At 34.8% G+C, this 19,252-nt stretch overlaps 3 protein-coding genes across 5 annotated transcripts; 1 reads left to right on the plus strand and 2 right to left on the minus strand.

Moving 5' to 3' along the window:
* Positions 1-1,246: 1,246 nt before the first annotated feature.
* On the minus strand, positions 1,247-15,491 carry LOC143213751 (arylsulfatase B). Of its 3 annotated transcripts, none has more exons than XM_076433889.1 (8): positions 15,318-15,491; positions 8,078-8,237; positions 7,754-7,980; positions 7,380-7,620; positions 7,061-7,218; positions 6,322-6,613; positions 4,674-4,981; positions 1,247-3,238 (listed from the first exon to the last, which is right to left on the minus strand). In XM_076433889.1, exons 1-8 carry the CDS (start codon positions 15,333-15,335, stop codon positions 3,002-3,004), a joined length of 1,641 nt encoding a protein of 546 aa, XP_076290004.1. In that variant the 5' UTR covers positions 15,336-15,491; the 3' UTR covers positions 1,247-3,001. The 3 variants fall into 3 exon arrangements, with proteins under 3 accessions (XP_076290004.1, XP_076290003.1, XP_076290005.1); XM_076433888.1 differs by lacking the exon at positions 15,318-15,491 and adding an exon at positions 10,112-10,977; XM_076433890.1 differs by lacking the exon at positions 15,318-15,491 and adding an exon at positions 8,591-8,655.
* On the minus strand, positions 13,827-15,435 carry Idi (Isopentenyl-diphosphate delta isomerase). The gene is made up of 2 exons (XM_076433897.1): positions 14,878-15,435; positions 13,827-14,793 (listed from the first exon to the last, which is right to left on the minus strand). The coding sequence occupies exons 1-2, from the start codon at positions 15,154-15,156 to the stop codon at positions 14,335-14,337; spliced, it is 738 nt and encodes a 245-aa protein (XP_076290012.1). The 5' UTR covers positions 15,157-15,435; the 3' UTR covers positions 13,827-14,334.
* Positions 15,492-16,021: 530 nt separating the features above from the next.
* Positions 16,022-18,864, plus strand: Ppd3 (protein phosphatase D3). Its single transcript, XM_076433894.1, has 8 exons — positions 16,022-16,157; positions 16,607-16,996; positions 17,093-17,379; positions 17,821-17,926; positions 17,996-18,138; positions 18,206-18,513; positions 18,600-18,681; positions 18,757-18,864. Exons 1-8 carry the CDS (start codon positions 16,064-16,066, stop codon positions 18,814-18,816), a joined length of 1,470 nt encoding a protein of 489 aa, XP_076290009.1. The 5' UTR covers positions 16,022-16,063; the 3' UTR covers positions 18,817-18,864.
* The last annotated feature ends 388 nt before the right edge of the window (positions 18,865-19,252 follow it).

The following is a 19,252-nucleotide window of genomic DNA, read 5'->3' on the forward strand; positions in this document are numbered from 1 at the left end:
ATGTATTTATACTTCCTATCATTTTAATATAAACAATGAGATATTTGTTTCGACTGTTTTTAAGACTGGAACTGCGAGACCCGTTCAAATGGCGGATTCCAAATCTTCCAATTTACGATTATTGAAATCGCACGTATCAGATGATTAATACAGCTTTATTAATTGCACGAATACAGCTTTATTAATTGATGTATAGTCCCCATTCTTTTCTAATTGTAGAAATAATTTTTTGCGATCAGCTAATATTTATGGGGATTCAATAATTTTATCTTTTGGACATATGTATATTATGATCGAAATTATTATTATAAAAACATAAACATAAATCCAGTATTAATTGGATACAATTTAAGTAAATTTTTTATATTAGAAGAATATAATTTTCTCATTTTCACCAAGAAAACGTTCCCATTACGAATAATTTTAAAAAACAACCTGCAATTTGCAATTTTATTTTCGTTCTTTTATTAATAGAATTCAAGCACATGTTCTCTGCGAAACCGAATAAACAAAAAGGCTGTGTACTTAACTTCTGCAAATAACGAATATTCGAACAAGTGTGCACAGATGTTGCACATTTGCAACATAATTCATTATCGCAATAGCATACTGTGTACTTCACGTATATTTTTCCGCAAAACGATGTTGATGTAATTATTACATAAAACAAATAAACAATTGCATTTACACAGCAGACAAATTTTATAAACAAGCTCAAGTTCGTCTCGAGACCACAAGGTCTATTCCCAAATTTGAGTTTTCGAATTTATTATGTGAAACAAGCGAACGATTGAATTACGACTGACCGTAAATTTTAGAAGTCAAGGTCATTTCAAGGAGACGGTGTCATAAATCCTTGTATTTGCCTTGATGTCAATAGTATCACAAAAAAATGGATGTCAATATGCAGAAAATGTTGACGATCTTGGAGTAACGTTCAAGGCAACCTTGAAGAGATTGTTATTTCGTCATGCGTGTCCTTAAACCACATAAACTGCTCAGTATACATATGTATACAGTGAGCCACGAAAGTCTTCGAACGCCCTTTAAAACAGAATAACTTTTTTATAATTGTACCAAACGACCTGATTTTTTATAATCAATTATAAGTTTATGAAATGATATGCAGAAAAGATTTTCCAAAAATTATAATTTACAAGTATTTTTTACATGCAAAAATAAAAAAGGCATTTTTTTAACTTTTTCATTTGAGCCCTTAATGAACATTTAAGATATATGTTAGTTAACATGCTGAAAATTTCATCGAAATCGGTTGACGCAGGAAAAAACGACACGCATCGAAAGATGTACGATTTTGTGGATTTCAAAAATCGTGTAAAACTACGATTTTCACCATTTTTAACCGCTTGTAACTCGTGTGTATTTTAATCGATTTCGATGAAATTTCCAGCATGTGTATAACTAACATAGATTTACAAAATACATATTTTAAATTTTCATTAAGGGACTAAATAAAAAAGTTTTTAAAAAAATGCCTTTTTTATTCTTTCATGTAACCTTGTAAATTATCATTTTTGGAAAATCGGTTAGGTTTAAATAAGTTTAGATCGGCAGGATTATTGATAATATAACTAATAAGATAAACGTAAGTCTTCCACTTGGATTTTGTCATTTTTATATCGCAGTGAACAGTTTTGATCGAAATTGCGGTGTGGATCGGTGAAAATTATAAATTTTTCATTTAGGTTATTAAGTCTGTGTTGGACCGCGACAATTAATATAGCGTTTGCAAATCCTTTTGGATAACGTGTAACGAGTAGGCAGCGGATCTTCATGCAAAATAAACATTTTATACCTGAATTGCAACAAACTGAAGCGAAGTAGAAATTTATTTTCTTTGTTGATATGTTTAATAGGTTGAAAATATATAATATAACAGTATTTTTAAATTCTTCTAATGTTGTCACTGTTGTAAATGTTTGTGATGAATGCTTAAAATCCGCTGCCTAGTAATGAGCTCGCTCGCACAGCGACAGCCGTAATGAATCGTATTGATATAAAATGACACCTTTCTAGTAAACCTGTGCTTAACTACATCAGCGATATCGACGTAATCTGGCTCGTTAATAACAGTGTCAATATCGATGTATAAGATAACGGTTGCTATAATCTAGTCTTCAGCAGTTGTAGAGATTTCTTGAGAAATAGAAATGTTCGCAGACCAAAAATTCAGATTTTAATTAAAATTCCCAGTATTGTAGAGTACAGAGAAAACCTATTCTAGATAAGGGACAATTTCTACAGAAACTCACACGAAGCAATCGATATAAAGATCAAATGTTTGAAGTTTCTACGTTCGCTCATAATATTTATGTTCATAACAAAATACTTAGAATTCTATTTAGCAGAGAGAGAGAGAGAGAGCAATGTATTATTGATTTGTGAACAGTCTAATTTATTGATAATCCATATTCAATTATAGTTATACATGTTTGTACTTTGTCATGAGGTCATCGTCGGATTCATTGGCTTCACGCTTTTCTTGATTGGCATTTGATTTCTCTATTCGTTACAGAAGAACAATGAATAAAACAAAATAAAGCTGGTTGATTTTTCATAAATCGATAATGCTGTCAAATCTTACCCCATCGCTTTTTGATAGTTAAATTAAATTAATCGTACTTGTCGCTATAATTCCATCATCGCTTAAAAGTAAGAATGTATTGTACATAATCTATCATAGTGTTAAAAAGCGACCCGAAAATTATAATTCTCATACTTTAGTAAAGAACACACACATTTACTATAGGAGAGCAGTAATACAATCCAAAATGATCAACGTTGAAATAAAAATGAATGACATACTTCGAATTTCTAATTGTTTAATTTTCTAGTTGCACTTACAATCCAGATATAAAATTCAATTGCTTCGTTTTATACATACAACTTCGTACAGTTTGTCGTAAAATAAATTAATCCCCGATATTTCTTCCAACGTAACATTTACAACGCTTTCGCTATGAGAATGACTATAACGCGTTCAGACGCGGATGTTCAGCAAAATCGAAATAAGAATGAACAAAAGATGAACGCAATAGACTAAATTGCCAAGCACGGCTGCGGCATTCGGTACGTATACCGCGGCTCCCGAATTCATCCACGGTTCCCATGTATTGTTCCTTCTCCTAGGATCAGCTAGCCCATCGATAGGTACTTTCGTTTGTCTCACTAAAATGCGACCGTATTTCTCCAAGTAAAGGTCCAAGTCCCGCGTAATCTGTAAACAGCACGTTCGCGCAAGTCATGTCATAATTACCTTAATAAAAATTACAGTAAATCCTCTATAAACACAAAAAAAAATATCCTCTCCACTGTAGTACTCTGATCTCGGCTCGGGTATATCGGTGTGAACCACTACTAAAGGTGAGCGCATACTAGATGGTCGCGGGAAGGCCGCGGGAAGGCCAAAGCCGCCGATGGACGTCCATGCGGCAAGGGAGCAGGGCTACCTGCTGTGCGTGGCAGAAAAAAAGGTCTCCGTGGGCTCCCCACCTCTTTTAGGGAAAGGGACCTTTCTTTCAGGGAGCCCTGCTCCCTGCTGTGGAGCCGTCGGCCCGCTAGAGATTTCTTCCCGCGTGGACGTCCATCGGCGGCTTTGGGCGTCCATCGGCGGCTTTGGCCTTCCCGCGGCCTTCCCGCGACCATCTAGTGTGCGCTCACCTTAATGCGACGCGGAGAGTCGCAGTCGTCGGCACAGTTTAAAGCCCCTTGCATCCTCAAAATGTAATACCAAATATAAAATCTTATTATTGCTTATTTTTTTATGAAACTTTCACCAATATATTTGTGGCATTTTTCAGATTAAAACAAGACCAAACACGATATAATTTCAACTGTATTTAGTGGTTTAATTGAGGATGGGGAAGCAAGAGACGCGCAGAGTCGCAGTCGCTTCGACTCCCGAAGCTTTTGCGTTTATAGAGGATTTACTGTACTTGCTTCCGTTGCGAGGAAATTTCTCTCTTCTCGACTGGTGAGTAAGAGTCACCACACTAAAAATTGCTGTATCATAATTCAAAATATTGTTTTCACATTATTAAGTATGTTGGTATCTAATCAATTACTAAACATTTGTTAACAATTACAATTGCTAACAATTACAAAAATTTGCACGGTACAGAGGGGGGCATATTGTGACATAAACATTTTCTACGTGGGTGGAGGCATAGAGGACATTTCAAGGTCACCTTGATTTTTTAAAAATAGAAACACCTACTTTCTGTATCATAAATCGATAGACTATCGAATTCTGAGTAAAAATGTATTGACCCCCTATATGTCCTAAATCTAATAGTTAACGATATATTATCGAAACAATTTTCTTTTTTCTTTGGATATTATCTCGTTAACTATTAGGTTTAGAACATATGAAGGTCAACACTTTTATACTCAGAATTTGATACTCTATCGATCTATAGTATAAAAAATAGGACATTCCATTTAAAACATTGAAGGTGACCTTCATATCTCTAAAAAAATGACATAAAGACAAAAATTTTTTGGTATCGTATGAGCCCCATTTTACCATCCAACTTTGTTCTTCGGACATTTGACGTATCTTTAAAAACAGCAAAGATATTTGAGGTGGCAACGTTAGGTGACTCACCCTGTGTATGTAGTATGTACATGGTAAAACTGAAAATGGTACTTACCCGTGGGTACGCTTCGACAATGTTCTTCGTTTCGCATGGATCGTTTACTATATCAAACAAGCATTCTGTGACGTTGCAAGTGGTGTACGAGTATCGACGGTAGTAAGTGATATTTGGACGACAATTAAATGTCATCGCATCCTGGCGTAATTGCGCCATTGTACTTGGTTGTGTTACTGGACCTCCTAGGTGGTGGGTGATTACCTCAGATATAGAACTCCTCATTACAAGATCTGAGTACGGCAAAACTTCTACCATTCTACCAGAATCGCCATAATACCCATCGTAATAACCGTTTTCGAGGGAACCTTAAAAACAAGAAAAATTAAAGAATTTTAATAACATCAACTTTTCTAATGACGTAATAATGTATATGCCCGGATTGAAAAATTAATTCTTGTGCCAATCTAGAAAGAGTGCTTAACACATCACAAACCTTGAACTTTTAATTTTTATCTCACTAAACAAATTATTTCAATTTTGTTAAATAAACAAACTCAAAGTTTTAAGAACTGAATAGTTAAGGAAAATATCTCTTCTGTATAAAATTTATTTATGCAACGTGCTGTACATCTCAAAAAAGATAAGCATGATAAGTAAAAGCATTTGACATTCTAAACTCTAAACGTCCACGTGACTCTCCTTGTTTACTTGTACCGATATGTTTTATGTATGCGATTATGAAGTCAGTTGGTTTAAATATTCTTCAGAATTTGCAGAGTTGAGCGATTTACTTTGAAACTCGAATAAGTCAATTTTTGAGAGAATGAGTTACAGCTGGATTCAAAGAAGTCAAGAAAAATTGTGAATAATGTAAAATAAATTTGTACTCATTATTAAACAAGCATTGCTGGATATGTGTATAGGTTGACGATAATAGGTCAAAATAGAAATGTTTTGCATTGATTGTGAGAAGTCGGAATAACATAAAAATTGATTCCATCCCTTAACGACTTTGTTACATTAAAAGCAACATTACAACATTCTGGAATTTTTAAAATCTTTTACTGTTTTATATTTCGCCCAACCAATTTCTTCATAAATGCATTGTAACTTGATCGACAATGGGTAAGTGGATTTCAAAAACGTAATCGCTTGGTTTGGATGGTTTCATTTGCCCGTCCACGACGAGCGCTGGTTCGAGACTGACTTGGTCAAGACTTCCTCCAAAAATCCTGTCACTTCTCGGGGTTTGTTTTGTTTTCAATCGCGATACCAACTCCCTCGGTTTCGCCGGTAGCCTATCGTCTCTGGAAGAATGGTGTCTTCCCGTGCATGATCCCACCATCGTTATCTCAGGTACCTAGCCCTGCGTGGTCTGGCGGTCGCGTCCTAGGGATAACCCTGTGTCTTCCCCCGCACAATGGGCTACACCGTTAACAGTTGGCACGCATCATTATTCCAATAGCTCAATAACATTCCCCGTCTCCCTCGAACCAGCCAGGTCGCTCTTCTTACATATCGCTCACATAAATTTATTTTTACGGAGAATTACAACATTTTTACAACATACAGTATATACAATAATCAACAGACAGAATAATCTCGCAGACATTCATTTATAGCCGTCTTAGCGCTACAAACAATAAACGCTCCTAATTCTATCCGCAACATGCATAAAGCTCCGAAGTCTAATGATAACACTTACCTCGTAGCAGTTTAAACCGACTGTATATTGCCCCCTCGGTTTTGAAGACTTCGTCGATGTTCAACAGGAGAGTGTCTCTGCCACGGCCGTATCCTTCGCTGATGATTTGCCATTGATCCATGCCGTCGATCTCACCCAGATCCTGCAAGTTTCCACCGGCTGCTGAATAAAGTGTCGGCAACCAATCCGTCATGTGCACCAATTGGTTCGAAACCCGTGCTGCTTTCTGTATCCTCGGCGACCATATTGCAGCAACACCTCTCACGCCTCCTTCGTATAAAGTGTATTTCGACTAAAACCAAATAGAAACAGAAAACCGTTTACAAAAACCTGTCGTTTGGTTAGCCGAGCTAGATGCTGAAAGCACAATGAACAGGGAAAGAGCAAACCTAACTATTTGTATGCACGTCATGAAACTAAACTAATTGCGTTAGTATAATAGATGCTAAATGCTTGGGGGCGTCATTCTAAAGTCTATTGTTTCAGATAATTAGTTGTGTTAATTCTTTTCGAACACGTTGATCGTCGACTTCGCGATCGTAAAAACGAGATAAAATCGCGAAGCAATTTGTTTGATAAAAGCTAAGCTACAATTTATAAACAGGTACACTCAATCTAGCAAGGCCAGAACTAATCTTGAATTCTGATCAAATAATTCCGTCAGCCAGGTGATCCAGTGGATGACGTAGCAGTCAACATGTTAATTGGTTACGTTTATTAATTTTCATTGTAGTCTTACTCCTCTCAAAGGATAGTTCGAGCCCCAATTTCGATCTTTTCCAACGGATGCAGCTCCATTATCGGTGAGAAACAAGATCAACGAGTCCTTGAGCATTCCTCTCTCGGCTAATGCTAGAAAAATTCTTGCAACCGACTCGTCCAATTGTGATACCATTCCTAATTACAATTCAAATATTAGCAGTTGATATTGCACAAAAATTCACATAAAAATCGGTAAGGTAAACCTCGGACAGCGAAGTCCGGGTCCATTTTGGTCCAACAAAATTCGTCGCTTGTGAACCATTTGAATTGACAACTGTTTGTGTCGGTTTACTCACTGGCATATTTACGCCTATTCGGTTCCCGAATTTGATGGAAATCTCGATCGGTGTACTCTTCCGCGGGTTGCTCCAACGGAGCGTGAACCGCGAGATGAGACACGTGAAGATAAAGGGGCCTAGTAAGTTCGTGGTTCTCGATCACTTTAATCGCTTCATCGGTGAATAAGTTTGTAGCGTATGCACGATTAATCCCGTGAGCAGGATCGTCCCCTCGGTGCATATCGTATCCGCTCATGTTCTGGAAAAATGCGAACCCAAATTGAAGTCGTGTACTCCAAAAGAGCGCAACAATATTTTTAGAAAAGCAATTCTTCTTTTGTTTCTCTTCCTCGTTATTACGTCTTAGGAAATGTTCGAACTATGCATCTCACCTGATTCGAATATCTGTAATCGTAATAGCTAATGTAGCTGTTGTAGAAACCAAGGAAAAAGTCGAAACCCCTATGCAGCGGTGTATACTGAGGCGTATGAAACCCTAAGTGCCATTTTCCAATTAATTTCGTGGTGTATCCTAGTCCTCGTAGATATTCCGGTAAAATTTTAATATTCAGAGGCAGGCCACGTGGTTCGCCACCATGAATTCCATCCCCCTGCATCCCTGTAATCAGCAATTTTTACTCGTTATAGTTTTCTTTTCAATTTCTTAATTATTAAAAGTAATTTTTCTACGATTACTCGTTTATCAGGGGACATACCAATACGTATTGGGTATTGTCCAGTAAAAAAGGCAGCCCTAGAAGGTGTGCTGGACGGTAAAACATAATGTCTGTTTAGTATAACTCCGTTATACCCGAGAGCGTCAATGTTAGGGGTTGGTATCTGATTTGAGCCGTGGAAGCCAACATCGTTCCAACCCTGTAACATGGCATTCGATATCTGTTGTATTTTTCATTAAAAAAGAAAAACAAACATCATCTTGGCATGCAAAGCGAAACAGTCGTTATGTAATAAAATGTAACATGATGTAATAATTGATATGACGGTATAGAGAAGAGGGAGATTTTTGTTTTGCAGTTACGATGACTCACGGGCACACTAGCATCCTTGTTAATCGCGGAGGCGTAGATAATTTTCGAGCTACGATAATTGTCTTAACTGAGGGCAATTTTAATTCAAAACGCTTCCATACTACAGATTAATCGTAGCGAATTAAGCAAAGTAGGTAGGCAAAAGTAATACTCGAGCGGTCACACGTTACATTTACATACATCGTTCCTACAAGATGAACCAATGCATTAATTGGCCAATATAATTGTTTCGTTTTCTGCTCTCGTTAATATTCTTTTCTAGTAACATAAATATAAATGTTTATTTATAATGTTATACTATTATAATACATTTTTATTTCGAAAATTATCTTTTGCACGATACTTGCAATTGAAAAATGTATCGGAATATGGTAAAAAGTATCCAAGTTACACGTTTGACAATAGCGAATGAATCTACTATTCAATTTCTTCTGTACAATAATGCATATTCTTTAATATTAGCATGGAGCATTTGTATAACATGTGTATATTACAGTAAATCCTCTATAGACGCGACAATCTCGGGGGATTTTGTCACATCTATCGTATAGGGTAGCTATTTTTTATCTCCAAAGACCGAGCCGAACGTAGAGAAGAACAGCGCGTGTAAAGAGAGACCACGCGCGAGCCTTTGAACAGTGCCGGCGACGCGACGGCAACTGTTCGCGTCTCTTTCTTTTCTATACGCTATCCTTCCTTGCGCCCGGAACGTTCATCGTTAATTAAACCACTAAATACAGTTGAAATTATATCGTGTTACCTATCATTTTGCATTAGAAAAATGCCACGAATGTGTTGGTGAAAGTTCCATAAAAAAATAATGAAAAATAAAGAAGATTAAATATTAGTGTTACATTGTGATGATGCACGGACGTTTGAACTGTGCCGGCGACTGTGCTAGTAGTGGTTCACACCGATATACCGAACCGAGATCGGATTACTAAGTTGGAGGGGATATTCTTGGTCGCATCTATCGTATACATAGAAATTGTTGCGTCTATATAGAGGATTTACTGTATATATTAATTACATATGATACGAGAATTCTTTGAAAGAAGCGTTCGTTTGTTGTTTAATATGGAAATTAAAACAGTGATTCATTTTTATTGAACAACGAACCCCGTGGCTCAAACAATGACCCAACCCAATCCAATGATCTTCTCTAATGTCAAAATGAACGCTTGTATCATTACCTGCCACACATTTCTTCTATACACTTCTCCCTAAACCACGCATACGTTCCATAACAAGAAAGAAATTGATGAAACATAATTTCCGCAACCGATGTAAATTATGAAACTGTTTTACATGTGGTATAAAAGTCAATTACAGTTAAATATCAATTACATGGTAAAGCGATTGCTTCATAATTTTTATTAGAGTTTCTGAAACTATACAAAAAATTACTTGTCACTTTAACAAACTGTTACAAATGTGACAAAAATTAACACAATCCAAAGTTGATAATTCTCAAAGCAAGATTAATATAGTTCATTGTAGATAATATATGTACTCCATTCTCGACAACGCAATGGTAAATATAATGCAACTTTTAAAATATGACTTACAATAGCTCATGCAATATTAATGAAAATATGTATATTTAAACATTTTATAATATTCAAGCTTATTACGTAAAACAAGTATTGTGCAAATAAGCGGTATTATGCAAATCATCGAAATAATATATTGTAATCATACCAAATCGTCGGCCATAAGCACGATAATGTGCGGTGCTTTTTCGTACAGATTATCGCCGCTACCAATTCGTATTAGCAGCAAGGAGAACGAACTTATCCAAACTATGGAAAGACTGCGCATTTTTCACAAAAAGGTCGGTCGGTCGCACCAAAGATTTGAATACGAAAAAGAAGCCACGAGAAAACGGACAAACTCAAAACTGGCGAGCACTTCCTCTTTTGTCACCTTCGGAACACAATTCACAAAGGGGAGTCGTTAGAACATTATGCACGATGTTTATCAGAGAGCTCCTGCGGGATACAGAAGAATGAGTAACAGAAATAAACACGTTTATATAGTCCACCCACGAAGGAACATGTCATGAATGGACTACTTGAAAGGGAAGGGAAAATACACTAATAATTACGACAATAAAGGAGGTACGTGTTTCAACTGGGTTGCTTCTCGTATTACGTGCTATCTTCCGTACTTATGTAATTGCTCATCTGCGTATTCACCATATATCACGTGATGTGATTTTTATCAAACAAATTTTGATATACACTAATTCTTGAATGGTGTCAATGGATACTAAATGTTACAACAAACTCAGAATCTTGCTTATTGCTTCGTACGTGAGCTCAATATTCGCTTTCTATTAGATGAAGTGGATTTTAATTAATTTAGGGAGCAACTTGAAAGCCTAAAATTAAATATGAGTCAGAAAAAATCAACCTAAACATTTACAACAGTTCAACAAATGAAGAGACAAAAAATCATAGGCTATATACGTATACTGTAAGCCTCATTGTGGATCATCATCGTGGATGAGTAGTGAGTAGAGTTTCGGAGATCTAATACAGTAGCGGACAAAAGTTTGAGACGCTCTAAAAAAGACGAGAACTATTTTAATATTGTACTATAAGATTTGAACTGTTTTGGGAAGCTAGAACAATTAGTTTACTACAGGATGTGAAAAGAAATTTTTTCAGAAATTACAATTGATCGGAATTGTTGAAAAAATACTAAAAGTTGAATTTTTAACTCTTTTATGTGAGCCTATATTGACAATTTAAAAAATACGTTTTGTAGATCTGTATCAATTCAACATATTCTGAAAATTTCGTCAAAATCGGTCGACGATGCAATGAGCTACAAACGTTTAACGATGGTAAAAAATTGCAGATTTTCACGATTTTCGGCCTGTAATTTTCATCATCTTTAAACGTTTGTAGCTCATTGCAACGTCGACACTTACAAAACTGATATGTGTACAAAACGTATTTTTTACATTTTCAATATAGGCCCACATAAAAAAGTTAAAAATTCAACTTTTAGCATTTTTTCAACAATTCCGTACAATTGAAATTTTTGAAAAAATTTCTTTTCACATCCTGTAGTAAACTATGATTGCTCTAGCTTCCCAAAAAAGTTCAAATCGTATAGTACAATATTAAAATAGTCATCGTCTTTTTTAGAGCGGTCTTAAACTTTTGTCCGCTACGTAGGTGCAAGGTCGGGAAACATCAAGAAAAACACGATTAAAGTTTCAAGTTAACATTTATCTCGTATAACGTGCAGTCATCGTTGTAAATTCATTACTTCCTCGAATCGCAAAAAATCGTTTTATTACAACATTCCAAAAGACTTAAAAGAAATATTAAAAAATATAAGAGACATCGAGCAATTGCGCAATAATATTTATGCAAAAAAATCCCGGTTGCGAATTATATACAAATTGTGATACATAACAAGACGAGGAGTTAATTGTCTTGCACATTTCAATGCATTTTAGATGCGCTGATATCCGCAACCACTGAACTATAAAAAGTTGATGATTGTGCTTGTTAACTATAAATATAAGTATATATTTATACATATATATGATATACATTGCTTATTGTGTATTTTGCACTAGTTGACTATATAACACACCCCTTTTCTACTCATCTAGCTTATCTAGATCGCAAAGCTCACTTATACTAGTCCCCTAAGTTATATCCATGATTGAATTTCTTCATCCGCATTCTGTAAGTGTCCGTCTTCTTCTTGTTTCTTCTTATGTACTCTGACGTACCGAGAAAATGTGCCAATGGCACCGTAATACATAAACGACAAAAAATAACTCTGCACGTACTAAATTTTTCTTTGCGGCTCATTTATGTAGGTTACAAGATTTATGGCCGATAATCAACAGTATAGGTATACCTGCGCTAATAGTATGTATACATGCTATATATGTATACTGTTTCATTAATGACCATAGTGTACATTATAATGAATTCAACAATTTTTAACAGAATATTCAAAAGAATGTTAAAACAAATTCTTTAACTTTCTCTATTACAATTAAATTCGAGTTGTTTTGAACAAGTTAGGTCTGACAGGAAGCGCACCATTAACATGCCGTAAGCAAAGCCGCTCTCTACTTACACGCACGCGTACATTTACATATACATATAGACTCGAAGAATAACACTTTAAAGTTTCGATGATCTACACAGCGTTTATTGTAACTATATCAATACATACAACATAATATTTATGCCCCTAGAAATCTATCGAAATTTTGAATTTATTTATTGAAAATTTTTTCATAATCGTAGGTACAACTTCTATCATTTTTATCTAATCCCATTCAATAAACACTTGATTCTATCTTCATTTTGGTAAATTAATAAATGTAATTATTTTTAGCGCGTATCGCGGCCTGAGTTGTATTATAACTATCACACAGACATCTATAAGACGCCTGCCGCAAGACATTCGGACGTCTGAAAGACGTCCTCCCGAAAGTCTTCTGAATGTCTTGTGTTACAAAACGGTACATCTTAGAGACGTTTTCAACCGTCTTTTAAACGTAGTTTAGGCGTCTTTTTAGAAGACATCTTCGAAAAGACGTCTTATTTCAGCCGTAAAAACGACGTCTCCGAATAGACTTGCGACGCAAGACGTTCAGACCTAAAAAGGACGTAAAACAAACGACTATGAGACGTCGGCTGCTATCTGGATATGTTACGATTTTTTACAATTTATTCATAATTATGATGTGACAGAATTACACTGGAAGACATGTAGAAGTGATTTTATTATGTATTATATATTTACAGAATCATTTGTTGTATAAGAAAATGGTATGTATTCACAAAATTTACATAAGTATATAAATAGTTTCAGAATAGATGTTTACAATACACTTACGAAAATTATATTGCATTTCCTTATACCTACAAAGCGTACATTTTTAATTTAATTTATTATTACAATGCATTAAATGTGTGAAACATACTTTGTTTTATATGTATAACTGGCCTGTTCCAGCTCTTCTACAGCTGACGATACGAACGAGACAATTTACAAAAGTCTATAGCTGAATGCTCGAATGTTTAAGCATTAAAATGAAAGTGAAAAAAAAAAATGTCTCGTTACATAAAAAGTCAAAATCTTCTAATCTATAATTTTTAAATACTTTCGGTAATCATAAAGACACATTGAACATTACGAATATCAAAAGATGTAGAGCCATATGTTAATGGCAGCCAGCTATAGACTTTAACATCATGTAGAACTATTTCAACAGCTTTCAAAATACACAACTATAACAACGGCTGTAGAAGAGCTAATGAACTTTGTACTTTGAACTTTACCATTACACATTTGAATGCATTCGCGTTTGTAGTACCAAGTTAATCGATTTCAAATACATTAAGTTTTTCTGCACTGATATCTGATAGTGAATCTGTGTCCGCTGGCATTGTAACAATTAGTTCACACTAATGAAACAGTGACCGCGAATAAGACACAAATACTACAGGGAAGCACATAGACAGTCATAAAAATGGTATTTTTGCTCTTGATCTAGAAAATATTATGTGCATTCATCTGTACTTGTTATCACATTCTCTGCCACATAGATCATCAACATTCTGCAATTTGCAATACATACTACAAATAAAGAAACAACAAACGTTTTAACAATTTATCAGGTTGCCTATTTTCATTTTGTAATGAAACAAGGAGAAAAGAACATCGAGCTGCATAGAATTCATTATCGCTATTATAAATCTTTCAAATTTGAGTAGAAAATAGTTCTTATACAAAACATACATAAAAATATCGATTTGTTAGTAAGTTCTTTTATTGGACTCAACAATGTGTTTCCGATATAGATGTTAGAATTATATCGTTCACATAATGTATAAAATTAAATTTCCTTAAACCAGGTGCACTTTCATTAAAGGTTTTCAGTCAAATTTATGTATTGTTCCATGGTCCTTCATTTGTTCTAACGCGTGCAGATTATCCCACCAAAGTGACAATTTATGCTTAAGAACTAAGTTAAACCATGGAGACAATGGTCCATCTAAATTTTTAATAAACTCGTTTATATTAGATTTCGATACCCAATGAAGTTGAGCAATTTCATCAGGATTTGGGTCTAATGTTATATGATCTTTTTGCGCGAATAATATATAATCTATTTCATGTTCTCCCCAATTACCGTGTGCCATGAAATAATGAACCCTTGTTAAATATATTAAATCGGATGGTAAAATTTCATGTGAAGGAATTCCCAATTCATAACCCATTCTTCTGACGGCAGCTCTGCGAATTCCCATTGCCTCTTGCTCGTCTGTCTCTTGTGGAATTTCTGCCAACGGATGGCTGCAGCACGTGTTTGCATAATAGCTTGGAAATGTCACCTGCGACAAAGTAAAATATGGTCCCTCTACATGCACATGAAATAGATGAAAAATCATTTTTACTGTATGCAACATTACTCTTACCTTATTCGCAGATCGTTTTTGCATCAATAGCTCTCCTTTGCTATTGAATAGAAAAACACTAAATGCTCTATGAAGTGGAATATGTCCCTTGGAATCAACAGTGTGACAATCCCTTTTCGTAGATTCACCAATTACTCTATCACATTCGTCCACGAGGATACAACGTTCATTTAAAGCAGCCTCTTGCAAAGATGCTACTTGCGCAGTACCAAATTTTCTTGGTGAGAGTACTAGTTGTTTCGCAACAGCACACACTTCCTTCAGCGTTTTGACCATCATTGTAACATGCGCTTTGTACAACTAATTTTGAAAGCTAGAGACGCACTCCTTTTTATCACATATGTATATTTTTCAACGTATGCAAATGTGATAGGTTAACCAAATCACTGACCTTCAGCAAATCTGACAGATAAACTACTTGAATATGTAAAGTAACATACAAATGTAATACCAGGCATCTAATACATTTTTCGAATGAAATACTTTCTTCTCTAAAAAATCTAGTCACACACTGTTAACACACACACACACACACACAAGACTATACCGTGTCGTCTTTTGAATGTTTACAGTTCTTCGATGTTGTATATATAGTATGTATGTAGTATTTACACGTGCAACTGAATGTACCGTGAATACTGTCAAACAAGACTAACAAGCGTATATTATAATTCGAACACTATGCTAATAAATAAAAAACACAATGCAAACATTTTTCAGTGAACCATAAGTGAAAAATAATTTGCGAGGTAAATGCGATCACTTCAGAATAAGCATATCAATTAAAAAAATAGGCTTTTAATTTCTTTCTATTTTCATACTGTTTGTTAAACCGGACACTATTGATACCGTAAAAAAAACAAAATAAAATTGCGCAATATTATAAATAAATAATTTCTCGAAAAATTAATCATAGCCGATATTGTTTACAATTATTCGTTGAACGAGACATGCATCATTTGAATTGTAATGATCGATAGTTCTCGTTTACTTCTCGTCTTCGATCGATCGAATCGCTTTATAGGATAGTTGAGTAGGTTTCAAGACACTCACAGTGTCTGGAATAAAGCCGTTATATAAAAAAAAGTTATTCTTTCTTTGATGTGTTATTTATTATCTACGTTTCGGTATAATTTAAGTCATTTTACATCAACTTGTTAATTTGTCGGTTAAAAAAAAACGGAAAATGAGTGAAAACGCAGAAATTAGAGGAGTAACATCACCAGAAGATGCAGCCAAAGCGGAAAAATTTAAAGAAGAAGCGAATGAATACTTCGAAAGTGCGTTCACTGAATGTTATTTTCAATTTTGCCGACACAATTTACCTTATAATCTACAACAACCGTTAGGGAAACATCGCAGTTACTATTAAATGAATACAATTTAGTCACGTGCATGTTTAAAACTAACCCAACTTCCGCAGCGTAAATGATCGTTCCCAATTACCAAACCAAATCTCATCTCGTTGAAAGTCCGCGGTTGGAAAATTTAATACGACCGTACTGTTTCTGTCATACTTTACTGTGTAGAGTTGTATTCCTAGACAATGATTTTCAATTTGTAAGGACACACTGTAGGAATATAACACAAACTCTCTTACACATGACATGTCTTACTCTGTGTGTCACGATTCCTAATAAATTTTTACAAATACAAAGATACTTACACGTAACGGTCGAACCGTTCGATTAACATTGTAAACAATTAGTCCCATCTTATTACTTTTTAGATCAAGATTATAACAAAGCCATAGAGTTATATACTAAAGCGATAGAATTAAATCCTACAGTGGCAGTATACTATGGGAATAGAAGTTTCGCCTATTTAAGGGCAGAATGTTTTGGATATGCGCTTACAGATGCGTCGAAAGCTATCGATTTAGATAAAAATTATGTAAAAGGATATTATCGTAGAGCTGCAGCTCTTATGTCACTTGGCAAGTTTAAAAAAGCTATTAAGGACTTTGAGACTGTTACTAAAGCTAGACCACATGATAAAAATGCCCAGCTTAAATATACAGAATGTTGTAAGATATTAAAAAAATTAGCCTTCGAGAAAGCAATTTCTGTGGAAGAGAATAAAATGAATATAGCCGACACGATTAATTTAAAAGCTATGGGTATGTTCGGACTGTTATACGATATAATCTAATACCTGTTTATAGAAATTTATATAAACAGGTATTCCGAACTAATTGTCTTTTTGTATTTTCTAGTCATTGAAGACGAATACACAGGGCCTAAACTTGAAGACGGAAAAGTTACATTGCAATTTATGCAAGACTTGCTAGAATGGTACAAGAACCAAAATAAATTACATCGTAAATATGCTTATAAGATTCTTTTAGACGTGAAAGCATGGTTCATGGCACAGCCAAGTTTAGTCGATATTACAATTCCCGATGATAGTAAATTTACTATATGTGGAGACATACACGGACAGTACTATGATTTACTTAATATATTCCAGTTAAATGGGTTGCCTTCAGAAACTAATCCATATGTATCCTTTGCACTAATGAAAGTGTTATGGTGTTACAGTTTTGTCTCGAGAAACGGCTATAGATCTTGTGTAGCAGACCATAAAGGTGTCGGCTGAACTGTGATATCTTTCTTTGGGAAAAGAAGAGGGGATAGAAATTTCCTATTCTCGAAACAAACATTAGTGCCGTTTCTCGAGACATACACTACTGTGCAGAAGAAAGAAGCACCCAGTATAATTATAAGATATAATGACGAATAATATCTTTATGTAGAAATTATATTGTACAATGATTGATGTATACAGCAGAATCCTTTTTCAGAACTTACTGTGTTCTTATATGATTTTTAAGCTTTTCTATTAAATATGACCGGGTGCTTCTTTCTTTTGCACAACAGTGTAACTGTATTACCTCCCAAATATCGTATTGTTCGCAGTACTTGTTTCTTAACGATCACACAGTTATTCAATGGAGATTTCGTAGATAGAGGCTCGTTTTCTGTAGAGTGTATATTTACTTTGTTCGGATTTAAATTGTTGTATCCAAATCACTTTTTTATGTCTAGAGGTATGTAAGTATTGTTTTATTTATTTCGTCAGACATCAGTGTACATTTACTATAAGAACTGACATTCAGGTAATCATGAATCTGCCACCATGAATCAAATGTACGGCTTTGACGGAGAAGTCAAGACAAAGTATTCTGCTCAAATGGCAGAGCTATTTACAGAAGTTTATAATTGGCTCCCACTTGCACATTGTCTCAACAACAGAGTGCTCGTAAGTTTTACTAGCGTATGATAAAAATATTCATCAGTACATATAAATATGTACCTTTATTTTATAGGTGATGCACGGTGGTCTGTTTTCAAGGGATAATGTTAAATTAGAAGAAATTCGACAGATCAATAGAAACAGGCAACCACCAGAGGAAGGATTAATGTGTGAATTACTGTGGTCTGATCCTCAACCACAACCTGGAAGAGCACCCAGTAAGAGAGGAGTTGGTGTTCAGTTTGGACCTGATGTTACACACAATTTCTTGACTTTGAACAATCTCGATTACATTGTTAGAAGTCATGAAGTTAAAAATGATGGATACGAAGTAGATCACGATGGAAAATGTATCACTGTGTTCTCTGCTCCAAATTATTGGTACATTACATATATGGATATTTCGTTAACGTTCTCATTCTTTAACATCTCACCAGTGATATTTTAATTACACTTACCTTTTTCAGTGACACTATGGGTAATCAGGGTGCCTTCATTACACTCAATGGCAAAGACATGGAACCTCATTTCACATCATACGAAGCAGTGGTATGTTTAATTTAATAGATTGTTGTATTGGTTTTTTTTTTTCAATGAAACTATGCAATCATATTTGTTTTTCAGCCTCATCCGAACGTAAGGCCAATGGTATATGCTAATTCCTTACTAAAATTCATGTTTTAGTGGAACATCTAGGTACTGTTAATAAATAAATACGAAATGATAAATGAATACGAGTAGACCAATCAAAGTGTGCGTAATATATTTGATACTGAAATGGAGAAGGTGAGAAATTCTTAGTCTTCTCCGAAACAATAAATACTGTATTCTTTTTAGGACCGAGAAATTTTTCTGTATAATAATAAATGCAATGAAGGCATAATATTGATGGGTACAAAAATGATGACAGTTTGCTTGTTTTGATAAATGGTGAACAAATGTAACAAATTTTCTTGCCTATGAATTAGAACAAACCCTTGTTACAGATTTGTGTACGATTAGAATGAAACAATGCGAAAAAGAGGACATTTCTATTTTGTACCCTCAATTAAAACCTTATTGTTCATTAAAGATATTAATGTTCACGCACAAAAAAAAACCGAATAAATGATCTCAAAGA

Source organism: Lasioglossum baleicum, chromosome 11, assembly GCF_051020765.1.
Source record: "Lasioglossum baleicum chromosome 11, iyLasBale1, whole genome shotgun sequence".
NCBI classification, from domain to species: Eukaryota; Metazoa; Arthropoda; class Insecta; order Hymenoptera; family Halictidae; genus Lasioglossum; species Lasioglossum baleicum.